This window comes from Geotrypetes seraphini, chromosome 5 (assembly GCF_902459505.1).
Source record: "Geotrypetes seraphini chromosome 5, aGeoSer1.1, whole genome shotgun sequence".
Lineage (NCBI taxonomy): Eukaryota > Metazoa > Chordata > Amphibia > Gymnophiona > Dermophiidae > Geotrypetes > Geotrypetes seraphini.
In genome coordinates, this window is record NC_047088.1 from 111,407,781 (window position 1) to 111,427,671 (window position 19,891).

The 19,891-nt window shown below is 38.0% G+C and overlaps 1 protein-coding gene across 6 annotated transcripts in view; it reads left to right on the top strand.

The window, feature by feature from the left end:
• Positions 1 to 19,891, top strand: part of MEFV (MEFV innate immuity regulator, pyrin) — a 125,157-nt gene that overhangs the window by 46,825 nt on the left and 58,441 nt on the right. For 4 of the 6 annotated variants that reach the window (XM_033947305.1, XM_033947304.1, XM_033947310.1 and 1 more), the window contains 4 exons: positions 316 to 411; positions 13,924 to 14,154; positions 14,404 to 14,426; positions 18,764 to 18,873. In XM_033947305.1, coding sequence (XP_033803196.1) covers positions 316 to 411; positions 13,924 to 14,154; positions 14,404 to 14,426; positions 18,764 to 18,873 — 460 coding nt within the window. The remainder of the gene's footprint in view (positions 1 to 315; positions 412 to 13,923; positions 14,155 to 14,403; positions 14,427 to 18,763; positions 18,874 to 19,891) is intronic. The other 2 variants (XM_033947308.1, XM_033947306.1) reach the window with 2 other exon arrangements.

Below are 19,891 nucleotides of genomic sequence, written 5' to 3' on the forward strand. Positions count from 1 at the left end.
AACTACTGAGCTGGGCAGCAGACTTTTGGATGCCTTTGAATAGTACTTCAGCTGGCAGGACCAGCTGCCCACCCAAGGCTATACCATTGTATTAATCATGTGTATATTTATGACTGCTTGACAGCAGGTGTACTGTTGCACCTGCAATCTAGGCGATTGGTGCTAGTATGTTATAAAGATACACAGGCTAAAAGTAGTTGTCTTCTTAACCTCCTAACCTACGTGACCTGTTTAAAATTTTAGACTTAAGTGGGACAATTTTATTTCTTAAAAATGATGCTGAAATTCAACCCAAATATATTTTAATATTCACAGAACAAATTTAAAATGTGCCTGGAGCCTCTGAGAAAAAATCTGGAAGACCTTGTAAAATTTAAGTCTCATGAAGAGAAGAAAGCAGAAGAACTGATGGTGGGTGTGTCTTCCTTTGTTCCCTCTCATTACATCAGTTCCCTGAATAAGATCAATAACAGCAATAAGATTTAATCTGCCTTATTACACAGATCATAAAAACTGTTCTTGATTCCATTTTGGCTGAGAGCAATTAATAAGTGGTATAAAAATTGAAACTTGAAAACAACAATCAGTATATTTCTATGCATTTCCTTTAGCAAAGAGGAATACATTTGTACTCATATGTTTTATCCAAAGCCTAATAGTTAGTGTAGTGGTCTGAGAACCAGGGGTCCTGAGTTCAATTTGCACTATAGCTCCTTGTGACCATGGCTGTGGCGTCTGTAGATAAATGATTATGCCTGCTACCATCTTTGGGACCATTTCTCCGACTCCTCAGTTTCTGGTACCTACGATTCCGACTCCAGGTACCTAAAATGTTTCCGACTCCAACGCCGATTCCATAGACCTGCTTGTGACTCTGTACAAGTTACTTAACCCTCCATTGCTGCAGGTATAAAATAAGTACAGTACCTGTATATTACATGTAAACTGTTTTGATTGTAACTACAGAAAGGTGGTATATTAAATCCCTTTCATGGTTTCCCTGATTTTTTTAAAAGTTTTTCTGCATCAAAAATTTACAAATTCTCAAGCAGAATTTTCACATTTTGGCAACAGTCATCAATGAATCTGCATAGTGAATGTTTATTTATATAAAGTAAAATGTTAATTAAATTATCCATGGCATTTCTTGTGTTGTTTGGCTTAATTTAGAGGTTATTTGGGGGGGGGGGGGTATAAAAGATCTTAGTAAACAGTGCTAAACAGAGCATGAGGGGTAGGAGAATTGTCGGAGGGAAGTAATAATAATAATAACAACAACTTTATTTTTGTATACCGCAATACCACAAACAGTTCAGAGCGGTTTACAATGCAAGAGACTGTACATACACAGCGAAGATACAATGCAAGGGAATGTACTATGTAGTTGAGAGCAGTTTACAATGCAGGGGACTGTACATATTCAGCATAGGTGTTTATACAGCGAAGATACAATGCAGATTTACAATGCAAGAGACTGTACATATACAGCGGAGATATTTATACGGTGAAAATACAGTGCGAGAGATTTATAGAGCAAGATACGATGCAAGAGACTGTATAATGCGGTTAAGTGGATTACTATGCAAAGATAGTTACATATATAGCGAGGATACAGAGTGATGAATGATTTCTTCTGGAGATGGAGAAGGGATATCAGCAAAGAGGAAGGATCATACTACAGAGGAGGGGAGAAAGGTATTCTTGGAGTAGAGGGAGGGAAGGGGTCACAAGGGTATCCTTGCTACCTTGCTTCTCTACCAGAGACACTTACTTTTGAAAACTGCTCCTTGATAAAGTATAGGCCAGCTTCTAGAAGAACTCTTTCTGTTCACCACCTAGATTTTAAGCAGTTTATAAATTTTTAAAATAAATAAATAAACAACAACATCAGACCTAAGTTTCCACCAGATCATCTCCTCAACCACACACACAAAGAGGCCATACCCTTGACCTAGACTTCACACAAGAAGACATAGTAACATAGTAACATAGTAGATGACGGCAGATAAAGACCCGAATGGTCCATCCAGTCTGCCCAACCTGATTCAATTTAAATTTTTTTTTTTTCTTCTTAGCTATTTCTGGGCGAGAATCCAAAGCTTTATCCGGTACTGTGCTTGAGTTCCAACTGCCAAAATCTCTGTTAAGACTTACTCCAGCCCATCTACACCCTCCCAGCCATTGAAGCCCTCCCCAGCCCATCCTCCACCAAACGGCCATATACAGACACAGACCGTGCAAGTCTGCCCAGTAACTGGCCTAGTTCAATATTTAATATTATTTTCTGATTCTAAATCTTCTGTGTTCATCCCACGCTTCTTTGAACTCAGTCACAGTTTTACTCTCCACCACCTCTCTCGGGAGCGCATTCCAGGCATCCACCACCCTCTCCGTAAAGTAGAATTTCCTAACATTGCCCCTGAATCTACCACCCCTCAACCTCAAATTATGTCCTCTGGTTTTACCATTTTCCTTTCTCTGGAAAAGATTTTGTTCTACGTTAATACCCTTTAAGTATTTGAACGTCTGAATCATATCTCCCCTGTCTCTCCTTTCCTCTAGGGTATACAACCCATACATCCAACACTACAGCTCTGAACCAGTACCCTGATCTGACCACCACCATATCACATTCAGTCTTGTGACGTCAGTTACAGAACCCCAGACCAAGGACACCACCATCTCACTCAAGAAGATATTCAACTCTAATTTGGTCGACCCAGAAAAACTATCATTCGGCATCTTGGAAATAGCCCAAACAACAGGACTGGAACCAGTATCCATTGAAGAAGCTGCGTCAAACTGGTATGCACAAATAAAGATCTTGTATGAAAACCTAGAAGAAACCAAAGTTATAAAACCTGACAATTGCAGCTTCTCCTCCCGCTGGTTCACAGATGACCTCAGGAAAAAATACTATGAAAAGCTGAAAGAAACTGGTGCAAATCCAAAGACAAAAAGGACAAAGCCTATCGAAAAAAAAATGCTAGAAGAATACAAATTATCCATCCATGATGCAAAAACAAACAAACAAAAAACCTTACTACAGTATACCAATCTCCTACAGAAAGCTCCAAATTGATCAAAGAACCTCTTCACACTGACAAAATCTTACAACCTTGCAAGGAAAAAGAAAATCAACAAATCAACCTGGACAGTGAAACCCTCTCAAGTTTAAAGTTTTATTTTAACTTATTGAATCGCTTATTTAATTTACTAAGCGATTTACATAATAAAAAAAAAAAGGTATACACATATACTAATTTTCATAAGTTACATAGATTTGACAAATTGACATACAAACTAACAGCTACATAAGGAAAGGAAGGCAGAACTACAATAGTATGTATTAGAAAAGAAGACATGAATGGGAAGAACAATGGGAAGGGGGAATAAATTAAAAAAAAAAAGAAGATAATCGTTTGATGTGATTATACATTAAAAGCATCTTTAAAAAGGAAGCTCTTCAGAGAGCGTTTAAAATGATTCAAGTCATTTTCTTCTCTTAAATGCTGGGGTAAGATATTGTGGGGCTATCACAGAAAAAATTTCATGACGACGGGTTCCGATAACTTTCAATGAAGGAACTGCTAAAAGTTTTTGATTAATGGACCTTAAAGAGCGTGATGAACAACAGGGAATAAGTAGTTTATCAATAAATTGGGGTTCGTTAGAAGATAGGGTTTTAAAAACTAAAAGTAAGATTTTAAAAGTGATACGGTGAGTGACAGGTAACCAGTGTGATTCAATAAGAAGTGGAGTGACATGATCAAATTTTTTGCAATTATGTATCAATTTAATGGCAGTATTTTGAACTATCTGAAGATGCCTCTTTTCTTTTTGGATAACATTTATTAATAGAGAATTACAGTAGTCAATTTTCGAAATAACCAACAAATGAATCAATATGTTAAGTGATTTTGGTTCTAAAAACTTTGCAATTGATCTGATTATACGTAGTCTATAAAAACAGGATCTGACAGTGCTACTTATATGTTCATGGTAGGAGAGACTATCATCAATACTGATGCCTAGTATTTTTAGAGATTTTACCAATTTTAGATGAACATTATCTAAAATAAATGGTAGATTTGGTGGTCCAGTGTTGCAGCTCAAGTATTGTATAGTTTTTTTGTTTGACGTTTTTGGTTGGAGGGTGTGTGAATGGTGTGTGGGTTCACCTGTGTCTGGTTGAGGTGGATTGAATTAGTCTATTGTTCCAATAGGCTGGGCTGTCTCCGTTTATGGCTTTAAATAGTAGGCAGTAGAATTTGAAGAGTACTCTCGCTTGTATTGGGAGCCAGTGTGAGTCATGGTATGCCTCTGTGATGTGGTCGAATTTCTTCTCCCTGGAAAAGCGGAGACTTAGAGGAGACATGATAGAAATCTTCAAGATCATGAAGGGCATAGAAAAAGTAGACAGGGACAGATTTTTCAAATTATGGGGAACCACAAGTACAAGGGCACACTCGGAGAAATTGAAAGGGGAAAGGTTTAGAACAAACGCCAGGAAGTTCTTTTTCACCCAGAGGGTGGTGGATACATGGAACGCGCTACCGGAGGATGTGATAAGCAGGAGTACGCTACAGGGATTCAAAGAAGGTTTGGATAGGTACCTGGAGGACAAAGGGATTGAGGGGTACAGATAGGAGTAGAGGTAGGTTATAGGGATAGGATTAGAGGATTAGAGATAAATTACAAAATTAGTTAGGGACCACTGTTTCAGGCAATAGGCCTGATGGGTCGCCGCGGGAGTGGACCGCTGGCCAAGATGGACCTCTGGTCTGCCTCAGCGGAGGCAACTTCTTATGTTCTTATGTTCTTAGTAGATAAGTCTTAGGGCTGTGTTTTGTATTGTTTGTAGTTGTTTTATCATGGTTGCTGGGCAGGGGAGATTTAGTATGTTGCAGTAATCTATTAGACCTAGGATTAGAGATTGTACTATGAGTTGGAATTGTTTTCTATCGAAGAATTTTCGAACTTGCCTTAGGTTTCTCATGACTACAAATGAGTTTTTTTTATTGTTTTGTTGATTTGTGGCTGCATTGTACAGTCTCTGTCTATCAGCACTCCCAGGAGTTTTAAAGTGGGTTGAATGGGTTATGTTATAGAGTTTATGACTAGGTTTGTTACGGTTGGGGTTTTGTTATTTTCGAGTAGGATGAAGTTGGGTTTTTTTTTTGTTTTATATTTATAATTTTCAAATTAAATACAAAGCATATACTTTGAAAGAAATATACAGAATATGATACTCCCAATTTCCCCATTGGGGATTAAAGTTATACAATATGGATATTATACAATATGGATAAAAAGGAAAATATAATATATATTACATTAGAGATTTCTATTCCGCCATTACCTTGCGGTTCAAGGCGGATTACAAAAGAGATAAAAAACGGAGGGTTACAATGGAAGAACATTTGTCCTTTCTAGAGAGGTAATGAGTATGTAGTTTATGTGTGGTGGGAAGAGGGAGGGGGGAAGGACGGTAAGTTTGAAGTTAGGGCTGTTTCAGGAATTTCTTGAAGAATGTAGTCTTTATTTCTTTTCTGAAATTATGGCTGTTTCAAGAATTTCTTGGAGTATAGTTTTTATTTCTTTTCTGAACATCTTGTAGTCTGGTGTCATTATCAGTAGATTGGAGATTTGGTTATCTAGTTTAGCTGCTTGAGTGGCTAGGAGGCCATCGTATAGTTTTTTCCGTTTTACTTCTTTGATCGAGGGGTGTGTGTTTTTCTATGTCTGATTGAGGTGGTTTGGATGAGGCGGTTGTTCAGGTAGGTTGGGCTGTCTCCGTTTAAGGCTTTAAATAACATACAGTAGAATTTAAATAATATTCTTTCTTGGATTGGTAGCCAATGTGAGTTGATGTATGCTTCTGTAATATGGTTGTGTTTTCTCAATGAGTAGATGAGTCTCAGAGCTGTATTTTGGATTGTTTGTGGTTGTTTAGTCATTGTAGCAGGGCAGGGGAGGTAGAGGATGTTGCAGTAATCTAGTAGATTTAGGATTAGGGATTGTACTATAAGCTGGAATTGTGTTTTTTCGAAGAATTTCCTGACTTGTCTTAGGTTTCTCATCACTGCGAAGGATTTCTGTATTGTTTTATTTATTTGTGGTTGCATGGTGCAGCATCGGTCTATAGTCATTCCTAGTAGTTTTATGGTAGTTTCAATGGGATAGTTGATTGTGTTAATTTCTATATTGGTTATGGTTGGGACTTTGTTATTTTCGAGGAGGATGAATTTAGTTTTGTCTGTGAGTTTCAGTTTGTGATCTTTCATCCAGGTTGCTACTGTTTCTAGTGTTCAGTGTAGTGTGTTTGTCATGACGGTCTTTGGTTGATCAAAAGGTATGAGAATAGTAATGTCATCTGCATAACTGTAGGTGGTGATGCCTAGATTATCTAGGTATGTTCCGAGAGATGCAGTGTATAGGTTGAAGAGAGTAGGGGATAGTGGGGATCCTTGTGGTACGCCGCAAGGATTGGACCAAGGTTCAGATTTTGCTTTATCTGATTTTACTCTGTATGTTCTGGATTTTAGGAAGCCTTCAAACCAAGAGTACACTTTATCTGAGATGCCTATTGCATCCAAAATTTGCAGTAGGATGTTATGGTCTACCAGGTCAAATGCTGCGGTAAGGTCTAGTTGTATGAGAAGCAATTTTTTTCCTGTGCTGAGGTGTTGTCTAGCTGTGTCAAAGAGGGAGCCTAGTAATGTCTCTGTGCTGAAGTTGGATCTGAAGCCAGATTGCGTGGGGTGAAGTATATTATGGTCATCTAGATAGTTGGTGAGGTGTTTGGCTACTAGTCCTTCTGTCAGTTTGACATATAGAGGTATTGAGGCAATGGGTCTTTAGTTGGATGGTAGGTCTGTTGGTCCTTTTGGATATTTTTGGATTGGGGTGATGATGATTTCGCTCAGGTCAGTTGGGAAAAGGCCGTCAGTGAGCATGGTTTGTATCCATTGCAGAAGTAGAGTATGGAATTTTGTGCTGGCGGTTGTAAGGAGATATGATGGGCAGTGGTTAAGGTCACAGGATGCGTGGCTGTACTTTTTGTAGAGTTTATTGAATTCAGACCATTATATGTTGGGGAATTGAGACCATGTTCTGTCAGCTGCAGTTGATTCTTTATCTGTGGGAAGAATTGTGAGTTTGTTTAGGTGGGATGGGGAACAATTGAGGGTGGCTCTGGCAATTGTAATTTTGTTCTTGAAGTGTTCTGCTAAGAGGGTGGCTGAGGGGGGTGGGGTATTGTTAGTGGTCATGTAAGGGTTTGGTGTCCGTTAGGTCTTTTAATATTTGGAATAGTTTTTTGGTATCTTGGGTTTCTGTGCCTATTAGATTAGTGTAATGTGTTTTTCTCTTGTCCTTTAGTTGTATTTTGTATTGTTTTTAGTTTTTTTTCCAGGTGGTTTTCTTGTGATCTAGATTAGTTTTTCTCCATTTTCTTTCTAATTGTCTGCATTGTCTTTTAAGTAGGAGTAGTTCATTGTCAAATCATTGATCTGAACTTCTGCTGATTCTAGTTTTGGTTTGTAGTGGGGCTAGTTCATCAAACTAGTCCTCAAACTAAATGGGGTGCAGTGATATTAATCCTCTAGGGAGAGGAAATTAAGAAAGGAAAATAAGATTTACTAAACCATAGAAATTGAGCAATTCCTTCAATTTTCTAACTGACTTGAATCTTACACTTTTCGCCTAGGCTGCAAATGAAATCCCCTTACCCTCTAGAAAGAAATGAAGCTGAACTAGATCATAAAATATATATCTAACCCTCTGATATAAAATAAAACATTTGCATGGAAATATCAGTTAAAAAAAAGCACCTAAGGAGTGTACTTTATCCCGATAGACTAGAAATTCCTTTATCCTAGCATGAGTACACTTAGAAACATCTGGAAAAATATATATTCTTTCACCTAGATAGGAAATTTGCTTCAACCCATAATATTGCTTAGGCTGAAGTTTGTTTTGTCAGGATTTAGTTTTAGTTTGTGGTCTTTCATCCATGCTGCTACTGTTTCAAGTGTTCTTTGTATTGTGTCTGCCATGGAGGGTTCTGGTTTATCGAAAGGGAGGAGAATGGTAATGTCTGCATAGCTGTAGGAGGTTAGGCCTTGTTTGTCTAGGTAGGAGCCGAGGGAGGCAATGTATAGATTGAAGAGTGTGGGAGATAGAGGTGATCCTTGGGGTACTCCGCAGGGGTTGGACCATGACTCAGATTTTTCTTTGTTTGTTTTAACTCTGTAAGTTCTGGATTGAAGGAATCCTTTAAACCATGATAGTACCTTACCACTGATTCCTATTGAGTCTAGTATTTGTAGAAGGATGTCATGGTCTACCAGGTCAAAGGCTGCGGAGAGATCTAGTTGGATAATCAGCATTTTTTTTGCCTATGCTGGGGGATTGTCTAGCGGTGTCCATGAGTGAGCCTAGTAGGGTCTCAGTGCTGTGGTTGGTTCTGAAGCCAGACTGTGTTGGGTGGAGTAAGTTGTGGTTTTCTAAGTATAAGTTTAGGAGTTTGGCTACGAGGCCTTCCATTAGCTTGACATAAAGTTGTCTTCAAGACCTTCTTAAATTTATGTAAATCAGGTAACAACCAAAGAAGTCCTGTCAAATTGTTTCATAACAATACTCCTGCCACTAAGATAATGGAAGTCTAATTTTCTCATAATGTACAGTTGTCAGCTCCTAACTAATCGTAACATCCCTTCTGATCTCAAGGATCTTGATGGCTTGTATACTTTTAACATCTGTGTCAAGTACCATGGGATCTCAAAATGCACCATCTTAAATATCAACACCAGAACTTTATAAGTGACACAATATTTTACTGGTAGTCAGTGGAGCCGTTTTAATAGTGGCATTGCATGTTCAAATCTGCTCCCTCCAAATATTAACCATGTGGCTGTATTTTGGATAAGTTGCAAGACTCTACATCTTGAGGATGCTATCCCCAGATATAAATCATTGCAGTAATCCAATTTCTGAAGACTCGCTGCTTGAACTACTATGTGAAAATCATAATATGATAACATAGTTTTTAATTTTCTAAGCACCCTCAAGTAGAAGAAAGCAGTACCTAATCCTTCATTGTTAATGTGGAGTCAAAATGACTGCTGGAACACGGCAAAAAACAAACTTCTCTGGATATGGAGAGATGACCCTGAACTCACCCGCCTGTCAATCTCTTGAGACTCAACCACCCTGACGACCAAAGACAAAGTACACAGCCTAGAGATGATACTTGACAGCGGCCTTTCACTCCTCCGACCACATCTCCTAAGTAATATCTGCCTCGTTTTACTACCTCTGGCAGCTTCAGAAAATTAAACATTACTTCTCGGAGCCAGAATTCTCTCAGATACTCTACACCTGTAGTCCTCTCCCATATGGATTACTGCAATGCAGTCCTAAACAACCTCATGGCAGAAAGCATCCATTGACTTCAACGAATGCAAAATGCCACCATCCGACTCCTGAAAATCTCCACATATGAGACTCAATCACTCCGGCATTACACACTGCCCACTGGCTGCTGATTGACAAATAATGTATTTTCAAAGGCCTAGTAATGGCCTACAAACTCTTCCAAGACATGGTACCGGCCTATATGACCATCAAACTTCCGCCCTATGCCCCGAATCGACCACTCCGCTCACAAGATGAAAAGCACCTTGAGAACGCCTGAAATAGATCTTACTTGCACTACCTTCTGCGCTTTTAGAACAAATTACCTACCCACATAGGATCATTAGAAGTTTTACTGAGCTTCAGGAAGATAATAAAAACTCACCTTGATCCCTGACCCTCTATTAGAGTATGCCTATCCAAATTCCCCTAACCTGCTGACAAAGTGTCCAATCCTCGAGTCTCTAATGCTGTGTTCTTTGCCCCATGCCAGACCATACCATGTTTACTCTCTCAATGTTCTTCCACACCTTGTCATACTGTTCACCATCTTTGTCCTAATACACTAGACTATACTTTACTATACCCCATATTTAACAAACTATGGTTGCTGTAATATGTTTACCATTCTACAATCTCTCATACCATGTTAAGAAGAATAGCCTTATTGGGTCAAACCAATGGTCTATCTAGCCCGTTCTCATGGTGGCCAATCCAGGTCACTAATACTTGGCCAAAACCCAAGGAGTAGCAATATTCCATGCTACCGATTCAGGGCAAGCAGTGGCTTCCCCCATGTCTTTTTCAATAACAGACTATGGACTTTTCCTCCCAGAACTTGTCCAAATCTTTCTTAAAACCAGCTACGCTATCCGCTCTTAACTATTCTCTGAGTGAAAAAAATTTCCTCTTATTGAAGTGTTTACTTTACCATGTCTTCCATGAAATTCACGTTTGTTTTACCATTTTTGCCATGTTGTGTTTCACTTTGCCAGTCGTGCTTGTAATACTATGCCTGCTGTGCTATGTTCTGCCATTCTACGCTCACCATGCTATGTCTCGCCATACCATGTTTTACCATACTTTAGCTATGTTTGCATCTCTATCGGACAATGGTTGGCTTGCTATTTTATATCATACAATGTTTGAGAGCCTCGGAATCCTGTGATAGTGGGTTCAGGCCTACATTGTCCTCTGTGACCCTGAGCAGGCCACTTGGTATCCCATTGCCCAGATACATTAGATAAATTGTGAGCTCACTGAGATGTAGAAAATGAAGGCAGATAAAAGCCAAATGGCGCATCCAGTCTGCCCATCCGTAATAGCCTTTATCTCTTCCTCTCTCTAAGAGATCTCACGTGAACTATCCCATGCTTCCTTGAATTCAGACACACCTCATCTGTGAGACTGTTCCACGCATCTATCACCCTTTCTGTAAAAAAGTATTTCCTTAGATTACTCCTGAGTGTATCACCTCTTAACTTCATCCTATGCCTTCTCATTCCAAAGTTTCCATTCAAATGAAAGAGACTTGACTCATGCGTATTTACATCACGTAGATATTTAAACATCTCTATTAGAGAATGATACGGGGACAAATTTTTCCCCATTGGAACTCATTTTTCGGTCCCGTCCCCCTGAGTTTTTTTTTTTGCCCTGTACCATTCCTTCAAGCTCTGTCCTCAAACACTTTAAAATCATAAGTATTCGAGGTTTGTACAGTTAAGGCAGAGCTTACAGGAATAGGACAGGGACAGCGACAAAATTCACAGGGATGGGATGGGGAAATTGAGTTCCTGCGGGGACGGGGAAAAATTTGTTCCCATGTTATTCTCTGTCATATCTCCCCTCTCCTGCCTTTTCTCCAAAGTATACATATTGAGATCTTTTACGTTTGTCCCCATATGCCTTATGATGAAGAATATGCGCCATTTTAGTAGCCTTCCTCTGGACCGACTCCATCCTTTTTCTATCTTTTTGAAGGTGCGGTCTCCAGAATTGTACACAATATTCTAAATAATAATAATAATAACTTTATTTTTATATACCGCTATACCACAAACAGTTCAAAGCGGTTTACAGGGGAAGAGACTGTATACAGACAGCGACATTACAGAGAACTTTCAAAGTTACATTGGCATGTTAAGTTTATCTGGAAGTGTTTTGGAAGTACATCAATGTTGGAGTGGGGTCAGAGAAATTTGTCAAAGAGATAAGTTTTGATTGACTTCCTAAACGTTTGGTACGAAAGTACGTTTGAGATGAAGTTCGTTAAACATTTGTTCCATTTGCCTGCTTGGAATGATAATGTTCTATCGAGGTATCTCTTGTAGGTACACCCCTTTAGGGATGGAAAAGCAAACAAGTAGGTACTGCGTGTATTAGTTGTGCCTGGGAATTTGAATTGGTGAGACAGATAGATTGGGGATGAACCTGTCATGGTTTTGAAGCAAAGGCAAGCAAACTTAAAAATGACCCTTGCTTCCACCAGCAGCCAGTGTAGTTTTTTTTTATAATACGGGCTTACATGGTCTGATTTCTAAAGGCCATACAGGCGCATCATTACCTCCTTTATCCTATTGTAAAACCGCTTAGATAACCTTGATAGGCGGTATATAAAAGCTTAATAAACTTGAAACTACTGGCCATACCTCTTCCTATGCACCCTCACATCCTTCTAGCTTTTGCAGTCACCTTTACAACCTGGATTCACTAGATATAGGTCTTGTCAGACAAATCTGATCAATTTCTTTGACTGGGTGACCATAGAATCGGCTAGAGGGAATGTGCTAGATGTGGTGTATTTAGATTTTAGCAAAGCCTTTGATAAGTGTTCCACATAGACGTCTAATAAATAAACTGAGTGCCCCCGGGCTGGGTCCCAAAGTGACGGGCTGGGTCAAGAACTGGTTGAGTGGAAGGCGACAGAGGGTAGTGATCAATGGAGATCACTCTGAGGAAAGGGATATTACCAGTAGTGTGCCTCTAGGTTCTGTTCTTGGGCTAGTTATTTTTAACAATTATTGTGGAACAGGGGGATATCACATTTTATATTTTTATGAGACTATTTGAAAGCAGGGTGTTAAGTGTCCAGGATTAGGAGAAGGAAGGAAAATGAGTCCATGTATACACACCTTCTTTCACTCATTTCTGCCCCCTCCCCCAGGCTGAGCACTTCTTGTATCACTTAAACCTTGTTCCTTCTGCAACCCCTTACTCACACCAGATAAGCCCTTCGATCTCTTTCCTTCTCTCCTGCCATCTCCAAACCACTCTCTTTCCCATTCCCTCTGTCACTTTTACACTCACATTTCACCAGCATTTCCTTAATTTGCTTTAGTATATCTGTCAAATCATTTTCTCTGCACACTTTCTACCCTCTTAAGTCTATCAGTTTCTTGGCCTTCTTCCCCTAAGTGGCTGCCACTGCCAGTCACCTCACTCACTCTTCTCATCTCTCTTCTCCATGATATTATTACTTTTTTCATCTTGGCTTGAAGTTTGGAAGATAATACGAGGGGCCACTGAAAAAAGTTCTCAGCCCAACCAACAAAGTTGGGGCAATCTTTGTCAAGGCTATACATTTAGTCCAGTGATGTTTCCACTGTTTTTGTTCCATCGGAAAAATATGTAATGAAAAAAATAGAAAATTGCTGAACTAAGTGTGATTGGGCTGAGAACTTTTCAGTGGCCCCTCGTAGTGGCAAAACCTCAAGTGGCTTCAGGACTGACTCAACGATTAAGCAAGACTAGGTGGTCACGTAGAGAAGCAGCTTCTTTGGGGCAACAAAGAACTTCTTCAATCAAAGTATAATAGTAGGTTTTGACAGCCACACAAACTCAAAGAATGATCAGAGCATACTTTAACTTGCATTTTGTAGGATTTTTGTTTGATGATCATGTTTAAGTTTAATTGTCAAAATCTTTTTGGTAGGCTGTAGTTTAGGGGCTTGATTGTTAATTTGGGGAGGAGGGGTTAAGCCTGAAGGTTTGCCTAGAATGCCCACTACCTTTGCACCAACATGGTAGCATCCTTTCTTTCCTGCTATTGATTTGAAACACACGTATAAAGCATAACACCAAACAGTAAAGTGATTATGGGAGGATAGAGAGCAAAGCTGTGCTGACACCACCACTGCCACTCATGTATATATATACCCAGCCACTGCAATTCTACCAGGATTAGACAATTCTGAAACTAGGGCAAAATTTTACTGTCCTTACTGTAGCAGAAGAATTTCAGGAGGCCAGGGGCCCTTATTTTAATCAGTTACATTTCAGTCTTGGAAAGTAGACTTTCATCCCTACATCTAATGCAATCCCATTATGTGATTTGTCACTTTTCAATGACTTCTGAGAGTCCTATGATACCATTTCTGATTGTGAATTCTCTAATGATAGCAGAAAAGATTTCCTTTTCCCTACAGACAACTTGTATCTAGAGCTCTCTGCCACAAACCCACTGCAATGTTACTGACATTTATTTATCTTTGTTTAATCCAGAATGAGATACAGATCAAGAGACAGAAACTTGTGTCTGAGTTTGAGGAGTTACATCAGTTTCTGAATAAGGAGAAGCAGATCCTTCTCTCCAAACTTGAAGAGAAAAAGATGATGATTCTTCAGAGAATCAGGGAAAATGTGACCCAGCTAGAAGAACAATGTTCCTCCCTCATGCAGTTGATCTTGGAGATAGAGACAAAAACTCAGCAGCCATTTGCTGAGTTACTGAAGGTGACATCTATAAATGTATTCTTAAGGCAGTTATATACGTATGTCTGTCATGAGAACTGATAATAACAAATAAATGTGTGTGTATTTCAAAACAAATTTAGCATACGTAAGTTTGCTTTGAAAATTGATGTAACTTAAGTGCATAATGACCTGCAAATTTATGCAGTCTGTTACAAAATTAGCCTTATGTTATTTGCTCATAATTTTACTTACATTCCATAGATTATTTTTGTCTCATTTCTCTTCTAGGATGTGAAGGACACCTTAAGAAGGTACAGTTCTGTTCTGAATTAAGTTCTTTCTGTATGAAATAGCAACCTTGTATGCCACTATAGAATCTGCTTCTTTTCTATTCACTGGGAAGTGTTATGTAACTCCTTTTCCTTGGATTGCAAGTAACTTTGTTTGCAAGTGTTTTGCAAGACAAGCAAAACATTTTATTAAATTTTAATTTGATATACAAGCAATGTCTTGCAATACAAGTACTTACAGTACACACAGCACAACTTAGCTGATGTTTCTTCTCTCTCTGACACTGCAAGAGTGTAGTGACTGTTCTAAACAAGCAAAGTCTTGCAATAAGAGTACATACAATATATACCATCACATCTTCACAATTGAACTGATGGTTCTTCTCTCTCTGATACTCCGGGAGTTAGTGACTGTTCTAAATGAGCAAGGTCTTGCATATAAGTACATATAGTATTTTGTATTAAAGTTTTTGGGCTGTGGAACGAATCGTCTAGTTTCCATTATTTCCTATGGGGAAATTTGCTTTGATATGCGAGTGCTTCTGGAATGAATTATGCTCGCAAACCAAGGTTTTACTGTGCTTGTAAAGCATAAATGGCACACTTTGTGCTATAGATCTCACATAATATTTTTAAAAGAAAAAAGTATCTATTAAACCATAGTTATAAACAGTCAACAAAGCTGATGGGTAATTTTTATATTTTTAAAATTTTTAAATAATAAAATAATAAATAATAAAATTTTTAAATTTTAATATTTTTAAAAGAAAAAAGTATCTATTAAACCATAGTTATAAACAGTCAACAAAGCTGATGGGTAATTTTTTTCTATCATACATTACCCCCACCTCACTCATGCCCACCACTGTTTTTATTTTTTCTTCATATTTCCCCTCCCTCCTGTACTATACCTTTTGGTGAATGAAAACCAGACATTAATAGTAATAATAATATATCAAGAGCAGAGAGATGCAAATAATTTAAGATTATACTGCATGCCTTGTGAAGCAGGGAATTACAATAACTCTCCTATTCTCATACTTTCTTAAAAGAACTCTGTAATTTCTCATATTCATAAATTTGAAAGCTAAAAACATAGATAATGAATGTAATCTGAGAGATCCCATGTGCCTATCCCACACCTTCTTCAATTCAGACAGTCTCTGTCTCTACTACTTCCTACGGGAGATTGTTCCACATATCTACCACCCTTTATGTAAAAAAATATTTCCTTAGATTACTCTTGAGCCTATCACCTCTTAACTTCATTCTATGCCCTCTCATTCCAGAGCTTCCTTTCAAATGAAAGACTCGACTTGTGTGCATTTACGCCACAGATGTATTTAAACATCTCTATCATATCTCCCCTCTCCCGCCTTTCCTCCAAAGTATACAGTAGCTCACAGAATAACTTACAAACTTTGTCTGCTCACATTTAAATCTCTTCTGTTTAAAACTCCGGCCTTCATCCATAGACTATTAATTCCTTATTCTTCCAATAGAACTCTAAGATCAGACCAACAGCATTTATTAACGATTCCATCATTAAAAACAATAAATACTCGCCGTCAGTATATTTTCTCAGTAACGGCTCCCCAAACTTGGAATTCTCTTCCCATCTATTTACGTGAGGAACTTAATTTAGACAAATTTAAAATCAAACTGAAAACTTTTTTATTTAACGACGCATTTGTCATCTGATTTATAGTTCTCTTTTTAACATTATTCAATTTCATTTACTTCTATTTCTCTTCTCTTCATATATTCAACTATTTTTATCCCATCCTTTTCATGTTTTCCTTAATTGGTTCCCCACTTTGCTTAATTACATTGTAACTTCTTTCCCGTCCTTCCTTTTGTTCCCAGTTCGTACAGTTATTGTCTAGTCTTGTCAGTTTTTAACTATTTTATTGTGTAACTTTATTAATATGTAAATCGCCTTGAATATTGAAAAGGCGATTAAACAAATAAATATTAAACTTGAAACTTGAAACTTGAAACTTGAAAGAGATAATGGTTACTGTGGATGGGCAGATCAGAAGGGCTATTTGGCCTTTATTTGCCATCATGTTTCTATGATTCATCATGGGATGTTTCATCAAAGCCGTGCTGAAACGGCCATGATGAATCGTCCTAGATACAGAATCCCGAGCAAGCCAGAGAGATGGTGGTGGGTCAGGTGGGCTGGCAACCAGTAGCTTCTCCTTCTTGGCCCAGGGCATGGTGAGCTCAGAAGTGCATAAAAATATGGAAGAGCCTGCCAGCCCCACCTGCATCCGGGCGGCACATTCTCTGGCCCCCCCTTGCTGCAGATAGCATAGGACTACCTCCCTGGGAGCAGCTGAGCCCTCCCTACAGCCTCGCATATTGACTTCTCTGCCTCTGATACTCCGGCTCACTGCATGCACATTGGTTATGTCCATTGCCCATCAGCCTATGTGAGCCGTTGGGTGGGGAGCATCACCCCCCATATGAGTAGAACTTCTAGATTCAGTGCTGAAATAATCACGCTGAATCATCTTAGACCCCTTAGTTAATGTTTTCTTCAAGGCAGAAGTAATTTTGTTCATATTTGTACTGGTAAGAAATGGCAATTATGATTTTATTTGTAATATTTTCTTTGATATTTTGTGAAATTGCCTGAAGTTGTTATTGGTTATAACAAATAAATAAACTTATAAAAGAAAAAAAAGAAATGGCAATTATGAGTGTATTTTGGATTTGGATTTTAGATTTCTTTTTTACCTTTTCCAAGTCTGAGCTTAAGACAAGTTACATTCAAGTACATGCATTATTTCCCTGCTTAGATGGGTTTATGGTCTGTCATACTGAGGCAGTGGAGGATGCAGTTGTTTGCCCAAGGTCACAAAGAGTGTCAGGGGGAGAACTGCCAATTCTGCCTCCGCTTCATTCGTTTTCTGTCCTTAGGAATGCTTACATATACTGTATATCATATAAAAGTAGTGCCATGCTTTCCTAGTACCCATTCTTATGCATGTATATGATGGGGATTCTACATGCTCAATTCACTTATAACATTTTCCCCTGAATGCAAAGCCTTTCACTTTAGGTGGGCATGATGGATTTTTGCTTTCCCTCGATTCACTTATAAACCAGTAGGCAGTAACGGGAAAGATCTTGAAATGAATTAGAACCCTGATTTTGGGGTGGGGGCATGAATATACTGTACTAAGTGAACTAACCAATTGGGCAGGATGGTGCTGGTAATATGTAGTTTTGGAGAAAAACACAACCGTTAGCCAGAAGTCAGAGAGAAGTATACTGTAAGAACTTTGTATTAGATTTTATATACCATTTTACTGAACCATAGCCATTCAAAATGGTATACAAATTTAAAAAGATATTAAAATATGAAAAAGAAATTACCGTAAGTCAAAGATAAAAAAATTTAATTACACAAAATATAAAATTAACCCAACAAAATTAACAATCATGAATAAATACAATATTATCAGATTAAGAGAAAAAGGTCTTTAGTTTCTTGTGAAAATATGGCACATTGGTTTCCATTCTTAATTCCTCTGGTAACTTATTCTGGTACTCAGGACATGAAATACTGAATTCTTTGATGTAGAATAGCTATATTACTGTTTAAAGTAAACTGCTTAGTTAGGCAGTGTATAAATTTTGAAAATAATATAGATTTAAAACAAACCAGAGAAAATATTTCTTCACACAACGTGTAATTAAACTCTGGAGTTCATTGACAGAGAATTTGGTGAAATCACTTAGCTTAGCGAAGTTGAAAAAAGGCTTGGATAATTTCCAAAGGCCATTATTGAGATGACTTGGGGAAATCTGCTGCTTATTCCTAGGATAAGCAGCATAAAATCTGTTTTACTCCTTGAGATCTAGCTAGGTACTTAGGACCTGGGTTGGTCACTTTTGGAAACAGGATACTGGGCTTGATGGACCTTTAGTCTGTCCCTGTATAGCAGTTCTTATGTTCTAAATATATATGGTAATAAAGTCCCTTTCTTTAAATAGATGAAGATTCATGTTTAAAAAAAAAAATGTGTAAACTACTTACTCCTGACAACATTAACCTAGATAATACTGATTTTTTTTTTCAAATGGCAAAACCAAACTTAGTGTTTTCCTCTTGATCCTATGCCCCGGAACAGATCCAGGAGTACATGTTCACATTTATGTGAAGGTGCCACACAAACAAACTGAAATTTGTAACCCTAGCCACAGAATTGGCCTTATCCTATAGGAGTCAACATTTCCCAGAATAAACCCAGGCAGGTATATATCATTCTATCCTCCTGTTCCATCTCTATCTCTTGGGAGGTGAACATTTCTGAAAATAATCCCAGTGAATTTCTTACCTGTAGGTATCAGAATATGGAGTTTCCAGAACCAAAGGCTGTTTGTACTGATTTAAAAATGGGTTTCCAATTGCGCTACCCTGAGCAACTGAAGAAATTGATTACAAAATTTGGAGGTAAAAAATGTTATCTTTTTCTGTTAATTGCTTTGTTTGTCCTAAATGATTTATTTATTTATTTTATTTAAAATTATTTATAACCTGCCTATCCACAAATCTAGGAGAGGAACAGAGTAACATACAAAATATGGTAAAAAACACACACAAAAACAGCATTACATACAAAATATAAAACAAAACAATCTAATCATTCTTAGAGATTCTCAGTAAGTTAAACAGTGAACAGAGTAACTTGCCAAACCCTACCCTTAGTTGCCCGAGAATAATGACAATTACACAAATATTTTCAAATCAGTTATTTTTATTAGCTTTATCAGGAACATCGTTCATTAGGCATTTGTGCAAGAAAATATAAAGCCAGGCATCTCAATGTACATTTCTCCTGGCAAATATGATCTCAAAGAACCGCTCCCACAAGGTCCACTTATATACCTTTGCAATGCCTAGTATGACATCACACCTGTCAACCAATTAGCCAACAGAGGCTGTCCTTAGGTTTGAACAAATAAAATTCCTTTTAACATAGGAAAAGTTTTACAAATCACATCTTTTTTTACATCAGTTTCTGAATGTGCAACACATTATAGCATACCCAATAGACACTTTGTAATTCTCAAAAAGTTTAAATCAAACCAGCCTCTCTCATGCTTTGGAGAAAACTGACAGCTTCAAATTTTACTGACACACAAGAAAAGGAAAAAAAAAACCCAATTCCTATGCTGGAGGTCAAAACTAGCTGACCTTTGCCAACTCTGGGCCTCTAGGGGGTTTCCATGGTAACCATTCCTTCAGTCTTGTCCTAACTAGCTCCAGATACATAGTAACATAGTAGATGACGGCAGATAAAGACCCGTATGGTCCATCCAGTCTGCCCAACCTGATTCAATTTAAATTTTTTTTTTTTTTTAATTTTTTAAAATTTTTCTTCTTAGCTATTTCTGGGCAAGAATCCAAAGCTTTACCCGGTACTGTGCTTGGGTTCCAACTGCCAAAATCTCTGTTAAGACTTACTCCA